Here is a 22,284-nt window from a genome sequence, read left to right as displayed (position 1 = left end):
TTAAAAACCACAGCGCAATAAATTTCTTGTGAATTGGCTCCAGCCCGCTACTGAATTACCAATCCCAAATAAGGAGTGCTAAAAGGCACGTTATGTCCGTAAATTAGGTAAGGTTCCTCCGCATTCAGCAAGAATGCTGATTTTTAGTTTACAGGGTCTATGGCAAGCTGAGTAAAGTGCATCATGCACATTGCAGATTGGAGGCTGCAGCATGAACACCTGGTGTGTTCTACTCAGGCAAAGAGCTTTATTAACTGGGTCAGTGAACCAGAAAGTGTAAATCGCTGCTGTAAAACCATTGTTTTCTCATTGCTGTTGTGTATATTTCTAGTTCTATCATAAAGATCACATCCTTTTATAATTGTTTACCCTGTAATTTTACTTGCCAGAAGATAAATGTAGAGTGACCACTGGATGCAGTATAGCTGTCACTGGGAGCGGCGGCTCCTGCTCTATTCTTACTACACACACTGCACCTTGCTGGATATAGATAGATAGAGATAGATATATATATATATATATATATATATATATATATATATATATATATATATATATAAGCCTAGCGGCGTGTGTTAGTGTGTGTGTGTGTGTGTGGAAAAAACTATTTTCTCAGAAAGGGCTCATCCAATTGACCTGAAATTTGGTATACTGACATTATTTGACAAAAAAATTATAATAGTGAAGTCAGTTAACTTCCATCATCTCCCCTTCCCCCCGTGGGAGGGGTAGTAAAGGCTAAATTTACCAGTTGAGGGCTCAAACACTTGACCGTGTGGGTATTTATTTACCAGAGCCTGTGTTTGGTCATGGACAATTGTATGTCGCATTTTCACAAGTACGGAGAAGCAGTGATGTGAAAGTGCAGGTTATGAATACTGTCCTTCAAGGAAGACTGATTGAGCACAGCGATAAGGTGTTTAGCAGAAACGTTGTGTATCGAGAGGTTTTAGAACAGTAAGACGATGGAGATTAAGGATGTGGCGATGGAGAAGAATGATGAGGTGGTGACATGTGGACAAAACCACGTTAAAAAAGGGCGCTTACGTTGGGAAGTAACGCTCTTCCCCTGAGGAGGCCTGGCCTAGCCCCAAATGCATGACAAGAACCTTTTTAACACCTTAAGCAGCTTGATTTGACTAGAGATATATATATATATATATATATATATATATATATATATATATATATATATATATATATATATATATATATATATAGTGCCATACATACCTGTAAGTGTGGCCACGACGCCTCAAGGGTGGGTTCATCTTCCTCGGGATCAAACTCATTGCTGTCACTAGGTGGGAGGGTCCGAAATATATTGCAAGATACCTAGAATGTGAACAGATTGCATTTGTTAGTTATTTTAAATTCATGAACAAGGTCACATATGCAGCTGTATTTTATAGTTAAATAGTCATTGTACCGATGACAGAAAAAAAAGTTTTCCAGTTTTAAATTCACAGAATCAGCCGTGCAAACGTAAAGGGTGCTTCCATGTGTCCAAACTTATTCACAAAGTTTTTGTTAGTTTTGCCAACTGTCCTGATTTGTGGATGTGTTCGGGATGACACAGGCAGGGTTGAGCTTATTTTGCATGTCTCAATGTAGGGAGGTATATAACTATGCCATAACTGGACACGACAATCAGGCCACTAACAAGACCATGTACTACCTCTGTCTAATCTTGACTCAGCTGTATGGCAACTCACACTCATGTAAATATGCAAAAACATTTTTAGGATAAAATGTGGCTGGCCAAAGGAAAAACCTAAATAGGAGATGTATCCCTTAAAAACAAAAACAATGCAGCAGAACATTATCATCTTTTATTTATATAACACAACACAAAACGCAATGTAATCAGAGAATATGTATTCATACCAGGCTCTGCACCCCTGGATGTCACATCATAATACATCATACACTGTGTGCTCTATCAGTGATTGGCGTGATACAACCAAACAGAATATGTGTTATTTAGAATGAGACTTTCAAGTAAAAACGGTTTGCATCATGGGCTTAGAGTCTATAGTTTATTGTACTACAAGATCCAGCATGTCAGGACTGTAATTTCTATTTCAACAACAGTTGGTGATCCGCAGGCTCCAGTACTAGAGCGTACACTTGCAAACATTAGGCAGCAGGGTGTGAAATATTGAAATATCTGTGCTTCTATAAGTTAGCGTTACTTATGCAGATAGATATATATGTATATTTATATTGTAAAACTAGGGCTGAAGGCATAACATTATAAAATCAATACATTAGGAACTTAGTGCGGGTAAAAATGAGCCACTTTCCTGGAGTGCAAAGGCCTATGTTTATCTATGCAAAGTTGTTCCATAAACTGCTGCAATATCATTGTTCTGACACAGGAACAGACACTCATCCAAGATTACTTGAAAACTTTACAAGCTTTTAGAGACAAAGCAGAGTTCAATCATCTGCAACAGCAGGGCTAGGCCATGCCCTCATAACCAGTGGCACCTACAGCAGGACTAAGCCATGCCCTCATAACCAGAGGCACCCACAGCAGGGCTAGGCCCTGCCCTCATAACCAGAGGCACCTACAGCAGGGCTAGGCCCTGCCCTTATAACCAGAGGCACCTACAGCAGGGCTAGGCCCTGCCCTCATAACCAGAGGCACCTACAGCAGGGCTAGACCATGCCCTCATAACCAGAGGCACCTACAGCAGGGCTAGACCATGCCCTCATAACCAGAGGCACCTACAGCAGGGCTAGACCATGCCCTCATAACCAAAGGCACCTACAGCAGGGCTAGGCCCTGCCCTCATAACCAGAGGCACCTACAGCAGGGCTAGGCCCTGCCCTCATAACCAGAGGCACCTACAGCAGGGCTAAGCCCTGCCCTCATAACCAGAGGCACCTACAGCAGGGCTAGGCCCTGCCCTCATAACCAGAGGCACCTACAGCAGGGCTAGGCCATGCACTCATAACCAGAGGCACCTACAGCAGGGCTAGGCCATTCCCTCATAACCAGAGGCACCTACAGCAGGACTAGACCATGGCCTCATAAACAGAGGCACCTACAGCAGGGCTAGGCCATGCCCTCATAACCAGAGGCACCTACAGCAGGGCTTGGCCATACCCTCACAAACATAGGTACCTACAGCAGGGCTAGGCCATGCCCTCATAACCGGAGGGACCTACAGCAGGTTTCCTGATGCCCTACTGACTCATTTCTATAGAAAAAGTGTTACCTAAAGAGTCAAAGCAGCTATACAATTTGTCTGCCCGAATTCTGAATTTTTGAAATTGCTATCCTCCCCATCATAGTATGTGAACTCCATATACACAAGTTACTTTTTCTAAAATCTACAGCAAATATTAACAAAAGGTCAGAAATTTCAATATATATTTAAAGTGCTCCTCTCCCCACATAGTTCAACCCCATTATGTCACACATGCACCCCCACCTCCAACGTGGGAAAGACAACCCGCTCCCTTCTCTGGACATCCTCTCCTGATTACTGCGCTCTTCATACAGTCACTACATGATGACAAAAAAATCACTGTGACTCCCCCCCCCCCCCCGCAGTCACTGTATGAGGGGCACAACGCTGACCGAGAACAGGGGAAGAGGTGGTACCGGGGTACCTGTGCTCCCACTGTCAGTCAAAGGGGTGCTTCTCCTACAGTGACCAAATGAGTAAGTGCACAATGTTTGTTCTGAGACTAGGAAGAGCCTGGTGACCCTGGGAGTAATGTGGAGAGATGAGACGTTGGCTGATGGCTGTCTGTAGAAATCTGTACCCTGAGACCTTACTCTACCTTCTCTCTTTCCTGCTGGCATGCAATGACTAATCTTAGTGGCTACAATATGAAAATAAAGAAGTGATGCCAGACGCAGCAGCAATATATATGTATAAACAGAAAGATGTCCTTTGCCACACTAGCTTTGAAGAAGATGGAACAATATCTGTTTGTTTATAAAGCTATATGGGATGATCCTGTGGTTCAGCAGTGAGCTACAATCCACCAAATAATTTTTCCAATTTAGCCACACACAATATGGCAAAACAGGACAGATCCATCCATTCGGTGCTTGGGCCGATGGAATAGATGGTGCAAACAGTAGATAAACACACACAGACTGCGTCCTGCATCCATCTGGAAATGATAATGATGCGATTGATCGGGTAGCATGGCCATTTCAGGGCCACTCACCCGGCAATATAAAAGCCAGTTTGCCAATATCTATAGCAATATCAGCACTTACGGATTGTCCAGATAACAGTGTGTTACACTGGTCACATATCTGACGAACACATGATCCCTGCCGCTCAGCAACCAACCTACTAAATCTCCTGCTGTATGAGGCAGGAAAGTTTTGTAAAACGGTGCCACACACACACACAAAGTTTCTCTGTTGTCAAGAGCAACAATTGTCCCAGGTGTAGGATCTATGCCATTTAGATCTGGGGGGGGAGGGGTTATAAAGTAAAAAATTAATTTGGAGGCGAATCGTTAAGAGGCTATTCTAGTTTGGGAAGGCAGATATTAGAATGTACGGAGACTTTGAGAATGAGAATAAAAATAAAAAAAAAACCAAAAAAAAAAAACAACACAACACTACAGGAATGTTTCAAAAAGTATGACAGAGATAGTTCTCTGTGTTTAATTCAGGCTGAGGAGCACCAAGTGAACTTACCAATCTATTACCAGAGGAAAGCTCTACTAGGCAATTTGACTTCATTTAGACTACAGCAATACATGGAGAGGAAATCAACGTTTAATGGTAAACACATGCTGCTTCCTCCTTCAAAGTACAGGATGAAAAACTCATCAAGAGTTAAAAGGAAAGGAAAACCAAGGCCTAACGAACTAGTTAACAGGACAATATGCAATTTTGAAAAAGAACTTGTTCGGTTTTTATCATAAATGCACATAATTATTTTGGAGAAAACCACAGCAATGGTTCTGTTTAAAGTCTCTGATTAAAGCAAATAGAATTAGTGCGCACAATCGCTCAAACACAAATGATCAGTAAAGCAAACATGCTAATTACTGTAATAGGAGCGACTAATGACATTCACAAACAAATGCTAAAAACAAAGGAAACGATTAAGAGCGAATGTATCAGTTATAAGGCTGAGGCTGTGTGTGTGTGGGGGGGGGGGGTTATTTTAATTTTAAGCACAGAAGAATTCCTGTCTAACTCTGCAATGGTAGTAGGATTCAGTGGAGAAACATTGACAACCAAAAACGGACCGTAGCAGAGAACTACATACATATAATTACAGTAGCAACAGCCCTGTTTGTCTAGGGGAGGCTCATTGGCTTGAGGTATGAGCATGCTAATTAGGCTGTTTAGTATGCTAATCAACCTGGCTACCATGCTAAACAGCCCAACCTCCATGTTAAGCACAACCATTGTATTCCCACTGCCCCATGTCAGACCTCTACACCAGTGAGAAGCACCAACATTAAAGAAGGGAAACACAGCGCAATGAACACACTCGGTAAACTTTCCATCGGACACACTCCAGCGAACCAAAAAAAGTGAGGGTAAATTTTTCTGCAACAGGCGGATTGATTCGCACACTGTGAATCAATCAACATGTGTGTTCAAAATGCAGCAGCCACCATTGTCAGGACCAGATGATTGCCAGGAAACTTGCTGATGTGGTGAAATCCATGTAGTGGTATAAACCATGCATTGATAATGTAGGTAGGGGTGATGGTTAACAAAACTGAAATATAGATTTTTATCCCTGGACCCTATAACTGTGTTAGACCTTGTAGAATACATTATGTGCATTTGTTACACTTGGGTGAACGAGCAGATTACAGTTTGGAGTACATATCAGAGATAGCCCTAATAGTTAAAAGTAACTAGGAATTATGAAATAGGTTCTCCTAGTTCCCTATAACATGCTCATAAAATAAAATCATTTACTCCACTCAACTGAATTTTAAAATGCTGCCGCATGAGACTTATTGTTGAGAATTCAAAAGCATTTCCACGTCTCAGAGCATTCTATAATTTTCTGCAATAAACTACAATATTGCCTCTTATTTACAGTGCAATCCCAAGTTTTAAAAATGTGTGCACCTGAATACTGGCCAGTGACCCAATCCCTTCTAAATTTATGTTGGATACAAATCCCGCTAACTATCCTCATTCTCTGGGCCTCATTATATACTATATTAAATAAGTATTAGAGGGAAGCTAACATTATATCTTTTATTTTCTCTTTATATTTGATTAATGTATATATTAAGGACCGATTGTCTAAAAATTGCTACATATAACAACTTATTATTAAGGTACAAAGCAAGTCTGCTTGCAGAGTTCACCATTCAGCAAAGTTGTAGTTTTTGGTCTTCCATTCCCCATAATCCATTTAGCACTTCCCAGAGCCCTCCTGTCAATCTTTTTGAGATCTGATATTCCTCTCAATACAGTAGCTTTGGGGTGAGGCCTTGAAGCAAAGGAAAGGATTCCCATCATTAGGGGTGATGTCTAACATCAGCGGGGGGACTGATCAGGTGCGGGGGCGGGATGGGTGGCAGAGCAGGAAGATTGGTAGCAGACATAACCCCCTGCACAGAAGGAGAATATAAAACCATGTCTAGTATATGCATTTCCCTGTGCAAGTTACAATTAAGCAGAACACATTTTTAATGTTACCAGTTCAGTACAATACCAGATGAACATTTAGAGCCCTGTTCAGCAAGCATGCCACGATGCTACACCCCAAAGTCTGAGCATTTGCAGTGTATCCAAAGCACCATCATCATCAGCAACATCTTATTGGTACCCAGGAGTATGACCCCCAACGCCCATAACAAGGAATTTCCTGGTCCGCATACACCTATGTAAACTCTACTTCTGCAGAGGTTTACATGCTGCAATTTATTTCAATCCACTTATTATAACAAACATCTATTAAGGCGAAAGACAAGTTAAACTGAAAACCGCTGACTTTATGTGCACGTCTTAACTTAGCATGGATATAAATAGTACGGAATAAACTAAAGTATAAACTGGCAGTAAGCAAGAAATCTCCTGCAGCTCATAAAAGCAGTGGTCCATACTTGTAAATTAATCATGGGCATCGTTAACATACATGGTAGTAATCAAGTGGTTTTAGTGTCAAGCACAGACTGGGCTCACAGAAGCCCCCAAGAGGGGAGTACATTCCACTCATACAGTGCAAGTCCTGGCACAAAACAAATGAACAATGGCAAAGGGTTAACTGGAAACCCCTAATTAATTATACATGTGCTTTGTTAGCTGTGAATAACAATGGTATCATGATAGGATAATAGCAGGCTACAAACCCTGTATCCTATGCATAATCTCTATTACAATCCTACACATAAACAGTTACAGGGTGCCAGCAACGTCCCTATTGGTAAGAGTCAAAAGCTGCAATTCTCTGTAGAGAAATATCACCACAAAACACCAATGGAAGAATAGTTTATAAGTGTTTTTCAATTTAGATGATCAGACTATCTACAGCTTTGCATGTCCCCTGCTGCAGCCTTTGCTAAATACTCATTTTCTTTCTGGCTTCTGACAGTGTTTTTCAGTAAGAACTTTATATCATATCAAAAGGCAGAGCTGACAATGTGCGATGTTCTTGGTATGACACATAACTTGGATACAAGGCAGTAACAGTATCCAGAGGCAACGGGAACATACCGCGCAACCGAATTATAGACATCTAAAGATAAAGAACCAATCTAAGGTAACAACGCCACTAATATAAAAGCACTATTTTAGAATTATGCACATCGTTGTGTCCGTGGTGAAAGAAAGGGAATACAGGGCTAGAGGTAGCCAGACAACAATAGTACAGTAGTGGCAAAAGACAGCCACAGGCCGCTAGCGGCCCAGAGAGCCTGCCTGTGGGCCGCCAGATCTATGCCCTGCAGGGACGACTAAGACTGAATGGCAGCAGCAGGCTTCGGCATCACACGACACTCTTTGCACAAGCGCAGGCAAGTCACGCTGTACATCCAATCGGTGGAGAAAGGAGGACGGCTGTGTATTCTGCACCACATGCTCTTCCTCTGCGGCCTGCGGACTAAAGATAGGTATTTGTACTAAAGTTTACTAGATCAGCGAGTGTGCACATGTGGAGAAGTTTGAGTAGGATTTGGGGGAGGTGTAGTTGGCACATGGGGAGGTCCAGACAAACACATGGGGTAAGTGGCATTTGTAGAGATGTGAGTGGTGAGATGTAAGTGGCATGTGGGGAGGCCTGAATGGCACGGGGTGGAATTTTGAAGAAACTAAGAAGCACGTGGAGGCATAATGATAAGAGTGATTGTGGGGGTACAGTGGTCGTTTTGGGGCTGTTTTTTTTTTAATTCTTGAAATGAAGAAGACTGCACATGCGGCCCTTGACATACGTCAGTCTGCCCATCACTAATATAGAGGGCATGTAGCCACTTTTCTGAGTCATCATTTAACCTGCCCCCCCCCCCCCCAGTGTTGAAATTATGTACAGCAGATGGCATTTGTCCACATAGATTCCTAAAAGCGTATAGCAAATTAAAGTGGAAATTCTATTTAAAAGGAATATTTCTCCTTACAAGAACTTTTGCAGTAGATCATGAATATATGCCATACAACACAATACTAACAATGTAATTATTTTAAAACACATAGGGGACATTTATGAAAATTGGTGCCAAGTAACTGTGCAAAAAAAGCGTACATAAAAACTAGTCGGAGGTTTGCTTTTATTTTCTACAATGCAGTCGACAAATTAAAAAAGTATGACTCCACCCACATCTGGGTGGTATTCAGAAAGTTGAATAATAGAGATTATTACTTTTACGGGGTTCTGAACCAAACCAGCGTGTCACGACATGCATGTAAGAGCCCAGCTTCACTATCATTATTTCTGCCGAGATGGGCCTTCGTTCAAGCAGACAGATTGTAGTCTGTGAATGTTCTATTCGTATGAATGGGCAGTTCACAGAAGAAGCAAGGAGGACATCGCTGCGCCGTTACAAACAGCAGTGTACTATCCAGACCTAGAGAAACGCTCAACCCCAAGTAATACAATAATGAAAGTTATTGATTAACTACACAATCTCCAGCTACGTTGTTATGGCTCTTAGAGTGGCATATTAATGATCGTCGATCAACTAATTGAAAAGAATTCTCAGCTGTTAAAAACGAATCGCAGGTCACACTGGGCCAAACCTGCAGTTTGGCCCAATTGCAGATTGGCTGAATTACTGTCTAATTTGGCCACACAAGGGTTTCACTGACCTTATTTGGTGCAGTCAGAAGATGATCTTGCAGGGGGCAATTGTGGTTGTATATTCATCACATTAACTAACACACAGTGTGTGCGGCCAGCCTACAGTTTAACAATATAGATCGCACGTTACTTGAAAACAGTTGCAATGCAATGTGTGTGGACAGATTGAACAATCGGAATTATTCTTTTCTGAGCGTGTTCAATACATGAAGTTTATCAATGCTCTGGGTGTCCAAATCATTAAGCGAAAAAGTTTATGAAAAGAGGTCACAATTAAAATTCATTCAAATGCCTTAAACCGGTGCATTCATTTTCATAAAGGTCAGAGCGGCTTTTAGTATAAAAAAAAAAAGAAGAAAAAAAAAAAAGGGGGGGTCGGAGTACTCAAATTTATAGAAGACCTTTTTGATAGTTGCTTGACATCAGCATACAAGTTACAATCATTCTGTACAGAATGTCAACAAACCTGATGGTTCTTTCACAGACAATGGATATTTCATTTTACTTTGATAAATAAATTAATAGTAAATACTTATGTTCTGTTTGATCAGTGATTAAAGGAATAGATTGTGAATAAAAAAAAACAAACTGCAGTTAAGAGCAGCACAAGGTACAGTTATCTGTACTAGTGGCTTGACAGACAAGAGCTATGCCCTCAGTCAAGTTAAAATACCTTTTATTTAGAAACAGAAGGCACTATGGAGACTCCCTGTCCATTCTTTTATCCATTTACAACGCTAGCTTGGAGGGATGCATTACCTCTCTGAATAGAAACATCAGAGAGCAGGCAAAGCGCGATATACACAAATCTGTATTATTTACAGAAATATGCACTTAACAAAATAGCAAACATTTCTGAGTACAAGATGAATAAAGATTTGTTGAATGGCTTTGCAACATATACAATTAGTCATATGCCGTGAACAGTCTAAAGGTTACCAATAGTGAAATTATTGATACTGTCAAAATACAAGATAATTTAACAAACTTCCAAAAAAAAATAATAATCGAAAGTAATTACAAATATAAATTAGGTGAAGTTAATAAAGAGGAGTAAAATATCTGCAAAGTTTGTGCGAGTTTCTGCGGCAAAGCTCATGGTACGCAGAGGGGTGTAGACCCAGCGATCTTTGAGTTTCGGTCTTGCTACATCTTTCCACACAATGCCATTCTGCACTGTACTTGTAAATGGCCATTTCACAGAATTTACAAATTTGTGAAGATTGTGAATTTCGTATTTGTTTATTGGAAAATATTTCTTGAAAACTTTGAAAAGTTCACTTATCTCCTGAAATAAAGCTAAGAAGTACAGATATGCTTTTTGTAAGAAAAAATACCCAAAGCACTGCAGAAAAGTTACTCAACCCCCCCAGCCCCGACCACCACCAGATACAAAAACAAACTATTGCTATGAAATAATAAATGACTAATATCAAAGAGCTAAGAAATGGAGGATAATACAATACAAAAAAGATTCTAAATTGTAATACTCAAATAAAAATACACACAATATTGAAGTCACACATCAATACCAATTAAGACCAACAGACCTGGGCGACTGAACATACAGTCATATAATGAAACAGTATTCCAAGATTTTTTTTATTTTTTTTTAAAGAAATGCTTTATATGTAGGATGCACAGAGACACGTGATGTTTTATGCGAAAAGTCCATTCCAGCCCAGGTCATGAATGGATCAAGGCTTGAACAATTGGATGAGATCCTTTTTAGAAATTAGTGCTAGTAACTCCTCTGATAACCTAGTGATCAATGACAATTAAGGCTGCAGAGTTTTAATCCATTCATATTTTCTACCTGATCAGTGTGAAACACAAGGAAATAGAACAGACCAGTTCTAATAGTTTAAAATGAATGAGTCCTTATATAGATCAATGTCAAAGTTCAGCCCTTTCACATATGCATCAATGTCAGCTGCTACTATCTCCTCTAAATCGCACTAAACTTGTGGTTATAAATGGAAACTCTATGGAGTTCCCCAAGTTATGTTAAACTGCAGAGTTCTATCTGGGTGAAGCGTTTCTCCAATATGGTGGTAGATCCTCCTACAATCTCCAGCCTGCCCTCCACCCTGTTCATTCTGACTGCTTGTTTTAAACGGGCGGCTATGTTGATGTCATTCCCCTGTCAACTTCCCATTCATGCAAACAAAAACTTCAAAAGGGGAAGGTATTAACACAAGAGATTTGTGATTAATAAACCTGTCTTAATAGCAGAAAGGATAGCCACAAAGGATAATAGGAGCCTTTGAGACGACTTTCCAGAGTGAAGGAACACTGCAAAGCAGGTAAGTAGAACTCTACAGTTGATCATAATTCAGTAAGTTCCACTGGAAACTAAAATTCAAGCTTTGGGTGGAGTTCTGTAAAATAGATTCTTGCCTCAACTTTACAAATATCAAGCAAGACCAAACAACAAACCATGTCAACATTACGCAAGATGGGCAAGAAGCAGCCCCTTGACTTAGAGTTACGTCTACCAGTAGAAAGCACAGTGTAATAAAGTACTGACAGTAGTACAACTCACCATTCTTACTACTTCAGGGTAAGTCTGTTCTGTGAGGCAGCCTCTGCTTATCGTGACGTAGTCCACCAGCTCGTTCAGAGTAGATCGCTTGTATTCTTTCATTTTAAGATCAGACAGTGTATCCATGAAATCAAAAATGACACAGCACTGCTGAAGTTTCTTGAGGAACAGTTCAGGTTGCTCTGAGGTTGGGACGTCTGAGTGGGAAAAAAAAAAAAAGCCAAAAATAATTTATTTATGACCAACGTGCACTAATGACAATAAATTAAATCAGGAAAGTGTTAAAATATGAACAATTTGTACATCTGTCTTTTTTTCTTTATATGCTCAGCAAAAACAAATAGAAATATTTTGGGTGCCAAATCTTGACTTAATTCTTGTTTGCATTAAGTAATTTGATAGGAAGCTGCTATATTGATATAAAAGTGTCCAAAGACTAGAAAGAAACTGTAGCCCTATAGGTCAAGCAACATAAACATTAAAATGCTTGCTTTGTCTTGTCAAGTTTATTAAGTCTTTACACAAGTCATTAGGTCGTTCAGTTATTTGGCCAGATAGACAAATGCTCCTATTACTTCTTTAACTTCGACAAAACCTTTAAAACAAGAAACCTCAAAATAAATAAATATTGCTTGTAATAAATATAGCAAAATAAAGCAATAAATATTGCTTGTATTTTTTAGTTAGAAAACACCGGGTAGGAGTGAACAGGGCGGACCTCCTTTCATGTCACTGCACCAACGTATATAATTTTTAAATAAATCTCTCTTCAGTATACAGTCCTGCCCGGTAGGTACTCTTACTTATCCACAAGTGAGTTCATTAGATGTAATTACTTTGAAAGGGTTTGGCTACAATTCATCACTTACTTGGAGGTTCTCTAAGGACTTATTTAAAGAACTACAGGCCTCGGGTACATTTCTGCAGGTGGTTATCATTTAAGCAGAAGTTTACATATTTTACCATATCTATGCCAATAGCTTACTGCAGCGAAGAATTAAATGTATAGCTCTATGCAGAAGATGTTATAGCAAATCATGTGTTTACCTTGCAAATATATTTAACAAACCGCATATATCAAAAACACTTCGTATAATTTAATATACTTATTTATATCTTCCAAAGGAAAATATAAATAAAAATATATAATAAAAAAAAAATGTATATATTAGATTGTACGCTCCTCTGAGCAGGGCCATCTCTCCTCCTGTTTCCACCACTTCTAACTCTGCTCTCCAGCTACTTAGCCCTCCTCCTCGAGGGTCCTCCACCCCACGTCCACTCTCGCTCCCTCCTCCCCCCTGGGGGTCTCCCTGTCTTTCGCGCCCTCCTTCTTGGGCCCCGTCATTTGCGGATCCTCCCTCCCCCTTCCCCGCCCCCTCTAGCTGTGCATTGAGCTTACTGAGTTACTGTGCTTACTGTTTACTGTACTGTGCTGTCTCCCATTGTATTGTAATTTGTTTGTCCCTGTACGGCGCTGTGGATGCCTTGTGGTGCCTTATAAATAAAAATGTAATAATAATAATATTACACACACACTTTGGAGGTCACGTGATCAGTTATTATACCAGCATGCAGAAAAGATAGACAGTCATTGTAAACGCTTAGCTTAATTCTCCATTAAGAACTACAGTGGCAGTACAGTTCATGCGTTAGTAAGAATTCAAATACATGAGGATAAACCCATTGGCTGAGATTCACGTGTGATCAGCAATAAGAATGAAAATATATTGTATTCTTGTGTTCTTAAAGCAGCAGAGATGGATTACATGTTGCGTTATGAACATAGAAGAGCTAATCAAACGAAAAGTAAGAAACTTTGGATGCAAATATTAATTAATACAGGTTCACTGTACTCTGTGCTCATGATTGTAATGGAGAGATTACCAATGCTGGATATCACAGATTGTGTATCATTTTACCTTTGGTATCTAGCAATATGATATTTGACTTTCCCCTTTAACAGAGCAGATTAAACTTGGTTTTAATTATTTGTGAATATTACTTTTTATTTATGAAAAGGTGCCACAAAAGGCCCACGAGGTACACAAAATGTATAGTAATATACAATACATAGACCGCAAATATATACACACACGGTAAAAAGTTATCTGTGAATAATACCCTATTAATAAGTTTTAACACTTGCAGACAAATGTTCTAAATAAACTTCAGTAACAAGCATGGAATATTTTCGCAGTAACTTGTTTCCCTGCTCAATGAAGATGAAATAGCTCATCACGCAGGATCCAAGCTGCCAATATGAAAACTAGTGTATTATGATGCCTGAATTATTTATTAGATGACCTCCACAGGGGCTGTGTTAAAGTGATCAGTAATAGAAGTGAAGCTGATGCAGACTGGCAGATCGCGTTACAACCTTGTTAATAAATAACATTATCATCGCTCGCACAATGGAGCCCCATTGTTGTTACAAATAATTACTTAGCAACTTGGAAAGCCTATCAATACCAGTCAACAGAAAATAAAAAGGAGAGCGTTTAACACGTCGGCCAGAGAGAAGAAAGCAGATACAATGAACCCGGCAATACACACGAGCACAGGAGCAGTCGAAGAATCGTTAATCCCATGACCAACTGGGAGGCAGGCAGTAGATTGTGTGCATAGAACATCCGTACCACAGCTAAAGTGCACATACACTGCACCATGCATGTGTCAGATCAAATATACACTTGTCACCACCGCATTAAAAGCACAATTGTCTCCAAATATATTATGAACTAGCTAAATCGATATCCAAGTAAATGTTGCCTAACCAGTAACGTGGAAGTAGCGACATCATAGGCCACCATAGTGAGCCCCGATTCCATTCTCAAGATTTCAATTGAATAGGTAAAAGAAGCAACTGACTGAACAGGTGTTGCAGCATTCCACAGTCACGGAAGTGTGATCGAGAAGCAGGAGCTCAGCTCACGCTTATCCAGCATGCTAAAAAAAGTCACTGTCTTTCATAGATTTAGAGCAGAGCAAATATTTCCATGAAGAGGCCCACGTTTCTGTAGTGACTTTTTGCAGACCACATACTACGAATAATAATAATAATAATAATAATATTAAAAAAAGCTGTGATCTATCAGAGTATATAAAGTTTGCAGAGAAGCAGGGTGCCATAAAAAAGAGGATGCATTTTACCCACATACCACAATTTGGACAACCCAGAATTAAGTAGAGATGAGCGGGCTCGGATATCTGAAATCCAAGCCCACCCGAACGTTGCCGATCCGAGCCGGATCAGAGACAGATCCGGGTATTCCCGCCAATTGCAAAACTGAAATCGAGGCTCTGAGTCATAATCCCGCTGTCGGATCTCGTGATACTCGTATTCTATAAATTCCCCGCTAGTCGCCGCCATCTTCACACGGGCATTGATCAGGGTAGAGGGAGGGTGTGTTAGGTGGTCCTCTGTCCTGCTATATATCTCGTGCTGTGCTGGGGAAACAGCCAGCACAGCACAGCACAGCACTTTTTAAAAAAGTTATAAAAAAAAATATCCAAAAACAATCCTGCAGTATAAGTCCATTGGTACTGCAATATTACAAAGTTCACTGATTCTGCAGAATAGACTGGGAATTAGTGGAAATGATTGTTATTGAATGTTATTGAGGTTAATAATAGCGTAAGAGTGAAAATAAACCAAAAAACTTGATTTTTAACACTTATGTTTTTTTTTTTTTTAAATAAATCCAAATACAAAACCTTAAATCCGAACCAAAACCTTTCGTCAGGTGTTTTGCGAATCCAAAACACGAGACACCAAAAGTGGCCGGTGCACATCCCTAGAATTAAGAGTGTCACAGGGAGCTCTATCCTTGGTAGACTCTCCTGCCTGTCACTAAGACATAGGGTTAACACCAAGCAGATTTCAACTACAAGTTTTGTTGTTCGTTTTGTTTTTGTAAACCATATATATCAGGGTTTGCCATCAATGTATACCACTTTCCAGTGGATTTTTAAATAAAAGCAAATTCACTCAAGGAGTTTTTAAAATTAGATCGGAGGTAGAATTAAAAATGTATAGACACCATTAAATAACACGAAATCACTTTACCAAAGGAAGGAAGTGTGGCACTGTCCTACACAATAGACAAGAGATATCCTGAGAGCAATCAGAGCTGGCAGTAACGCAGGTCTGCAGCAAGAATACCTTTCATTTAGATACAGCCCGTTAATGTTTCTGTAAATACTTTTTGTATTATCAGTGCATCCTGACATCAGAACGTATCAAATGTACTTGGGGTAGATTTGCGAAACCTTCTAAAAAGATAAAGCGGAGGTGTAGCAACAAATCAGATTCTATCTATGATTTATCCAGTACAATCTAAATAAATGATAGCAACACCTCCACTTTTCCTTTTTAAAAGGTTTGATACATTTAGCCCCTCGACTGTCCCAGCAGGTGCTTTACTGTATATTGATATCAATTGCTACCGATCTGATGACCAGTTGTGTGGGACAGAAGCAACACAGACCCTGGCAGCATACAAAAATCTAGTCTGTAAAGTTCTTGGGGGGAAAAAGGACAGAGTCTTGGGTGTATATTTACTAAACTGCGGGTTTGAAAAAGTGGAGATGTTGCCTATAGCAACCAATCAGATTCTAGCTGTCATTTTGTAGAGTACACTAAATAAATAACTAGAATGGTGTTGCAAACACATAGCAGGTAAATTTATCAGTATTTACAGCTACTAATGAGTAGGTGCAGGAGTCCTTCAAAGCACCAGTGGGTGGCCTAGTGTTACAATAAATCTAATTTAAAAATAAATAAAAAATGAAAAAAAGATGAAAAAAATAAATGAATGTAAAACACACGGAGTTTGCGTGGGGCACTTTCTGTAGAATAACTTGTGTGTATTTTAAACTATAATGTTATTAGAAGTCATCTTGGACTTCTAGGACCTGTATAAAAGCACTTTGCTCATAGCCTTTATATGGTTATGTAACTCCTCTGTGACTTTCAATATCCTTATGTCCTAGAGCATCAGGTCTAAAATACTCTACAACACACTTAAAACCGACCCCCGTTGGCTCCTTATAATACCGCTAAGGAAGCAACACTGGATATCCACATTCATAATCTATTTTCTTCCTTTTTAGAACTTTCTGAAAAACAGGTTTCCAGAGAAGTGATCCCCATACCTATATGTGTTGTTGAAGTGGGTACATGGGTTTTGAATTTCATCCAAGAGCATGCAAAGGAATCTATCTTAATGTCAACTTTAGAATATAAATAGAAAGGGTGTTTGTTTAAAACAGTCTCAAGGTTTTATACAATCTCTTAAAACTTAACAAGAATTTATACTCCCAGTGAGCCCTGAACACAGTACTACACGGACATTATGCTAAAACATTTCTGGTTTTAAAAGTATGTTTTGCAGATTTATTTTTGGTAAAAAATAAATCAGAGTAATCATGTCTGAAGCTAATGAATGATAAAGGCGTTTAAATATACATCACTGGAGTCTATGACCAGGTTATAGCAGACGAAGAAGCAGAATGACGGCTCAGACATGCACTTCTCTTTACATGCAAATATTAAGACAAATGTGTACATCGCTAAAGCAGAACAACAAGCGGAAAACCTTTAGCCCCTTTGTGACTGTGGATTATCCGCACTTTAAAGACAATTTATTTTTGTATATAGACTGCATTGCTCATAAGGAAAATTAGGCAAAATGAGGAAATGTGCGCTTCTGCCACGTGTACTGGACATAGATCTACTAGAGCAGTTTTGGCTAACCTGTGACACTCCAGGTGTTGTGAAACTACAAGTCCCAGCATGCTTTGCCAATATATAATAGCTTATTGCTGGAAGGGTATGCTGGGATTTGTAGTTTCACAACACCTGGAGTATCACAGGTTAGCCAACACTGTACTAGAGGGAGGTCAGGAAAAGCACCAGTCATTACAGTCATGGTTTTGTTAAACAGATCTCAGTGATGTCACTGGTTCAGATCAGATTTAAAAGCAAATTAAAGGCTCATTTGCTTGGTCAAACAGGACATGTTTATATGAAAGTGGTTTGCTTACATAAGTGCTTTTAAATATAATAGAGATTGAATAATGAGCTCATTCAAAAAAAACAAAAAACAAAAACAAAAACAAAAAAAAAAACAGTTTTGGTGACAGCAGCAGATGTTAAATAACATTAGAGGACGTATTCATTGGTGGTTTTTAAATTTGGCGATTCTGGCACTTAACCTGGTTGCACCTAGAGAGGCTGGACGGGGGGAGGGAAAGGGCGATCTATTGTAGGCTTAGTACAGGAAGGGTGTGCTCATCATGCTCCAAATTACCCCTGCTAGCTTCTTAGAACAGTAGGAAGCAACACTTGGTGCATAAATGAACTTTCGTGGTGAGATTTGCATTTGTGAACAGCACCTTGTGCATTAGCACAGGCTCACATATTGCAAAAATAGAGTAGCGTGCAAAAGCCCAAGAAGAAATGTAAATCAATGACTAAAAGCAGGATACTAAAGAGAAATACCATGATAACAAGTTAAGTATATACAAAGCAATGCAGAGTTCAAATATGACCAAAATTACAAAAAAAGGTTTGTTTTGGGTTTTTGTTTTTTTAAAAAAAAAAGCTATACCATTATAACAGCTTTCTTTTAAATGAACAAAATAAGACAGTGTCATTTATGTGGATTCATCTTGCACATCTTTTAATAGACTTGGCCTCAGACAAAAATGCAGATATGTCAGACATATATTAAAGTTACAACTGGCGGTGTCACAGCAATTGAAGTGTCAATAGTAACTGATTACTATATGGAGAGAACACTGTTACTAAGCAATGTAAGTTCATGTGTTACCTGTGAACCCTGCATTTCTGTGTTATACTTATTTGGATGCATTACAGACAAACCATACAGTTATAGTTATGTATATACTGAATACAGCAGAGTTCTTGCTCCCCAAGGGTGTACATCTGAACTGTAGATCTAACCAGCTATGGGCCCCCAATTCTATGAACCTTTAGAGACAGAAAGAAACCAACAACCAGGTTGAATGGCTGCCAGTATGGAGTCTATATCAGGTATAGCAAAACAAAACAATAGAAATTAGCAGCTATGGAAGTGCAAAGTGAAAATACTTCTATGCAATAGATGATCTGTGGCGTGACCAGAGAGCAATCTTGGGAGAGGGATAACAGAAACAGGCTGGCTACAGCAGTAATCAGCCTACTAGTGGAAGATGATCAACTCATTCACATCAGCAAAGTAACTACAGCAATATGTATGTTCACTACATTAAGGAAAAGTCTTCAATAGAAAACTGCTATACATATTATTCAGCAAGCACAGTTCAAGAAACTACAGAGCAGTTGAGAGGAATAGGAACTGTGGTAGATTTACTTCTGTGTCTGCGTCCTCAATCATATGGAGCTTTAATTACGGTCAGTGAAACTAGACCAGAATATGGGGGCAGGGCAAAACCCCCTTCCTTAAGAAAAAAAAGCTAGGACCGCCCCTGAGGACTCGTTAATGGTTGCTGCAAATAAATCTCTGAGCGGTATATACGTACTAAGCAGATAGCGCTCCAGAAAGCTGCTCATCACAGTGGGGTGCCTACTATGTTAACCAACGCAGGACTGTGTTCATTTCAAAAACAGGTCACACACTGTAGCTCAGGGAACAGCAGCCAATCGCCTCTATGAAAGTAACAGTATCCTGAAGGGAGTCGAACTTGTTGCATTAAGATTTGTGGATTTGTCGATTGTAAACTGTGCTCTGGATGAGTTTGGAATATGGACTATTAATTGAGGAACATTTGACAGTGAACTGTCCAAGATTGAAGTTACTGCAGGTAAATTAGGAGCATGTCTCTGGTTGGTTTAAGAGACACGTACTTCCTGAAAGAGAGCACTGTTTTACAACAGAGTACTGAGATACATTATATGGATACAAGCACTACATGTTGTCACCAAAATTGTCAGTTTTAATTCTAAGTGGCATTCATAATAATTGATGAACTTTTCAATGATTTTGTTTTTTTTATCTGTTGTTACATAATGGTGTATACCTACATGCCTATGAGGCTTTGCTTAGGATCCACAGAAGGCAGGACACTGTACCCACTAGTAGGGCAATAGTATTATTCAACATCCCTTTATCTCCTTATTGTACAAAACAACTTTCCAACATCTTAATTTTAAAGTGTCAAATCATATGGATGAGCTCAAAAATTGAGACAATGAAGCCAAGGTCCCCTAATATGAGCCAAGGTCCCCTAATATGTGCATTCACACATGGCAGCGGCACCTGGGACACAGGTAACTAGATGCAATAAATAAACTGCTGAACCAAAGCATGACTTCTCATTTAGTTATATCACCATGCACTATATGAAATACATCTGCTGTATTGATGCATATGCTGCAAGAGCATAGTTACCTAAAACAAGTCACAGAAGAGCAAGTCATTCATTATAGAAGTTACCCATAGTAATGGTGTGTGGGACAATGAGAACAGCAGCTGGACACAATTATTGTGTGACTGGCATAGAGGACGCTACACTAAAACTTTTCTATTGAAGCACACAAGTGAGATGCTCGAAAAGCCCCAGGGAGTACATAGCACTATTTATTCCAATGTAAACTGATAACGGAGGAGCTTATAGGAGCAGAGACGCAGGGGACTGAGAACCAAACACTGGAGATGGTAAGAAGTATGTTACAGAACCTAAATCGTCCAAATACATTCTTGAGAAGCATAAATCAAAACAAAATGCACTGTACAAAATCATCTACCATCAAAATCAATACACTTATAAGCTATTGAATGGTAATCAACCCAAATGTTGTCCATCTGAGTATATTTGGCTGTAAGGCCTTTGTGCACATCCCAAGCTAAAAGGGCATGGAATCGTGGAAGATCGTGCAACAGGTACATAAATCAATTATGTGGTAGTATACAGTGAGCAAAGCTCAGCACATTCTCAATCCTAAAACCTGCAAAGTGACAATAAGCTACAGTGTATATTTTGACGGGTCTTCCTCACCAAAATGTTGACACCTGCAGCTTGTGAAGACAGGAGCGGAAGAACTCAAACAGATAACGCTGTTAACAACGCGACTGCAAAAATACAGATGACATTGAACTGTGAAGAAGATCAAGCCAGATCCCACAGCTGCTCACACAACCACACACATGGAGGAGTGTTACAAAGATAGACTACTTGCAAACGTTTGGTCAAGACTACTCCGAGAGAACCAACAGGAAGGTGGTTCGTCATGTGGACTAGTTTTCATAGTTTTATGACCTCATCGCTTTAGTGATCATCCGTAAGGATTATGTATTTCCAAGTAATAATGTACCCACTTTTGTAAATTATTATGGATATTAGACGTCACCACCGATTTCAGTGACCTGTATAAAAGCACCCTGTTTATAGGACAGCAAAACGGGTCAGTGACTTCTAAAACCCCTATAATTTCCAATAGGGAACACAATATAACATATATAATGGATTACTGCAGGGAGTCAAAATTGTTTCTAGGCAATGCGAGTTGAATGTGTTACCCCTGGCCATGTGATATACCCCTTGTCGTCCTGCTTGGCTCTGTGGATGTGTTACAGATTATACCAGCATGACTTGTTATCCTGTATACACTGAATGCAGTCGAAAGCATGTGTGTCTATCAGTCCTCAATTACTTGGGGGCCTTTACTTACAGATCCCTACTCCGAGAAGACGATGAAGTGCTTCACTCTCCCCTGACACATCAGCAAAACAATTTGATTTGCAGAATCCACTGTTGCCGCCTGACCTGTAGAAGCTACTTTAGTTACCGTACATGGTGCTGGTGCAGTACATGAAAATCACAGTGGTTTCACTTGCTGAAACTACATGTGATATCACTGGATAGAAGCCGTTCCCATTCTTGCCAAAAGGACTAACCACCACCGAGAATGGAGGATAGAATATAGCTGGTGACTATGGGACTGTATGGTTCATGCATGGGATCGCTATATATAATATTTTTCCTTCAATACATGCCAGGTTCACCAAGAAATGAATTTAATGCCGTACTGTGCTATACACCATGCATTATTTTTTACCATACCACATATGCAGAATTTTTACTTCTTCTCAGCCCTGTACATTATTTAGTACCACAAACGCCAGTTACTTTTTTGACACCCTGCGTGACCCCACCAGGTAGCGTGCGGAATTAGTGGCACTATATAAATAAATGATGATGATATTACAATACATAGTAAAGCAAGCATAATAGTGCATAGGTCCATAAAATTCACTCTTCGCTTGTTTAGCAAATTGTTTTGCCTTCAGGTGCATAATAAAACGCTGGATTACCTTGTTTGCCTATAATTATGCCCATCACTTGGCAGCAAAAGGAGACCTGAGTGAGGGGGGGGCTTTTCATAGGAACTTCTATGTCCAAGACAGCTAGACTTAATAATGTTTCATGAGAATGGTGTCTACGGTACAGTCAACTTTG

General features: G+C 39.6%; 1 protein-coding gene across 2 annotated transcripts in view; it reads right to left on the bottom strand.

The window, feature by feature from the left end:
* The window catches only part of PPP2R5E (protein phosphatase 2 regulatory subunit B'epsilon), a 73,526-nt gene that overhangs the window by 30,586 nt on the left and 20,656 nt on the right, over window positions 1–22,284 (bottom strand). For both annotated transcript variants that reach the window (XM_075192459.1, XM_075192458.1), the window contains exons 3-4: window positions 11,800–11,996; window positions 1,234–1,335 (exon numbers count right to left, since the gene is read on the bottom strand). In XM_075192459.1, coding sequence (XP_075048560.1) covers window positions 1,234–1,335; window positions 11,800–11,996 — 299 coding nt within the window. The remainder of the gene's footprint in view (window positions 1–1,233; window positions 1,336–11,799; window positions 11,997–22,284) is intronic.

Source organism: Mixophyes fleayi, chromosome 12 (genome assembly GCF_038048845.1).
Source record: "Mixophyes fleayi isolate aMixFle1 chromosome 12, aMixFle1.hap1, whole genome shotgun sequence".
Lineage (NCBI taxonomy): Eukaryota > Metazoa > Chordata > Amphibia > Anura > Limnodynastidae > Mixophyes > Mixophyes fleayi.
Note: the sequence above shows the minus strand (reverse complement) of the source record. Positions and strands in the feature narration are given on the sequence as shown.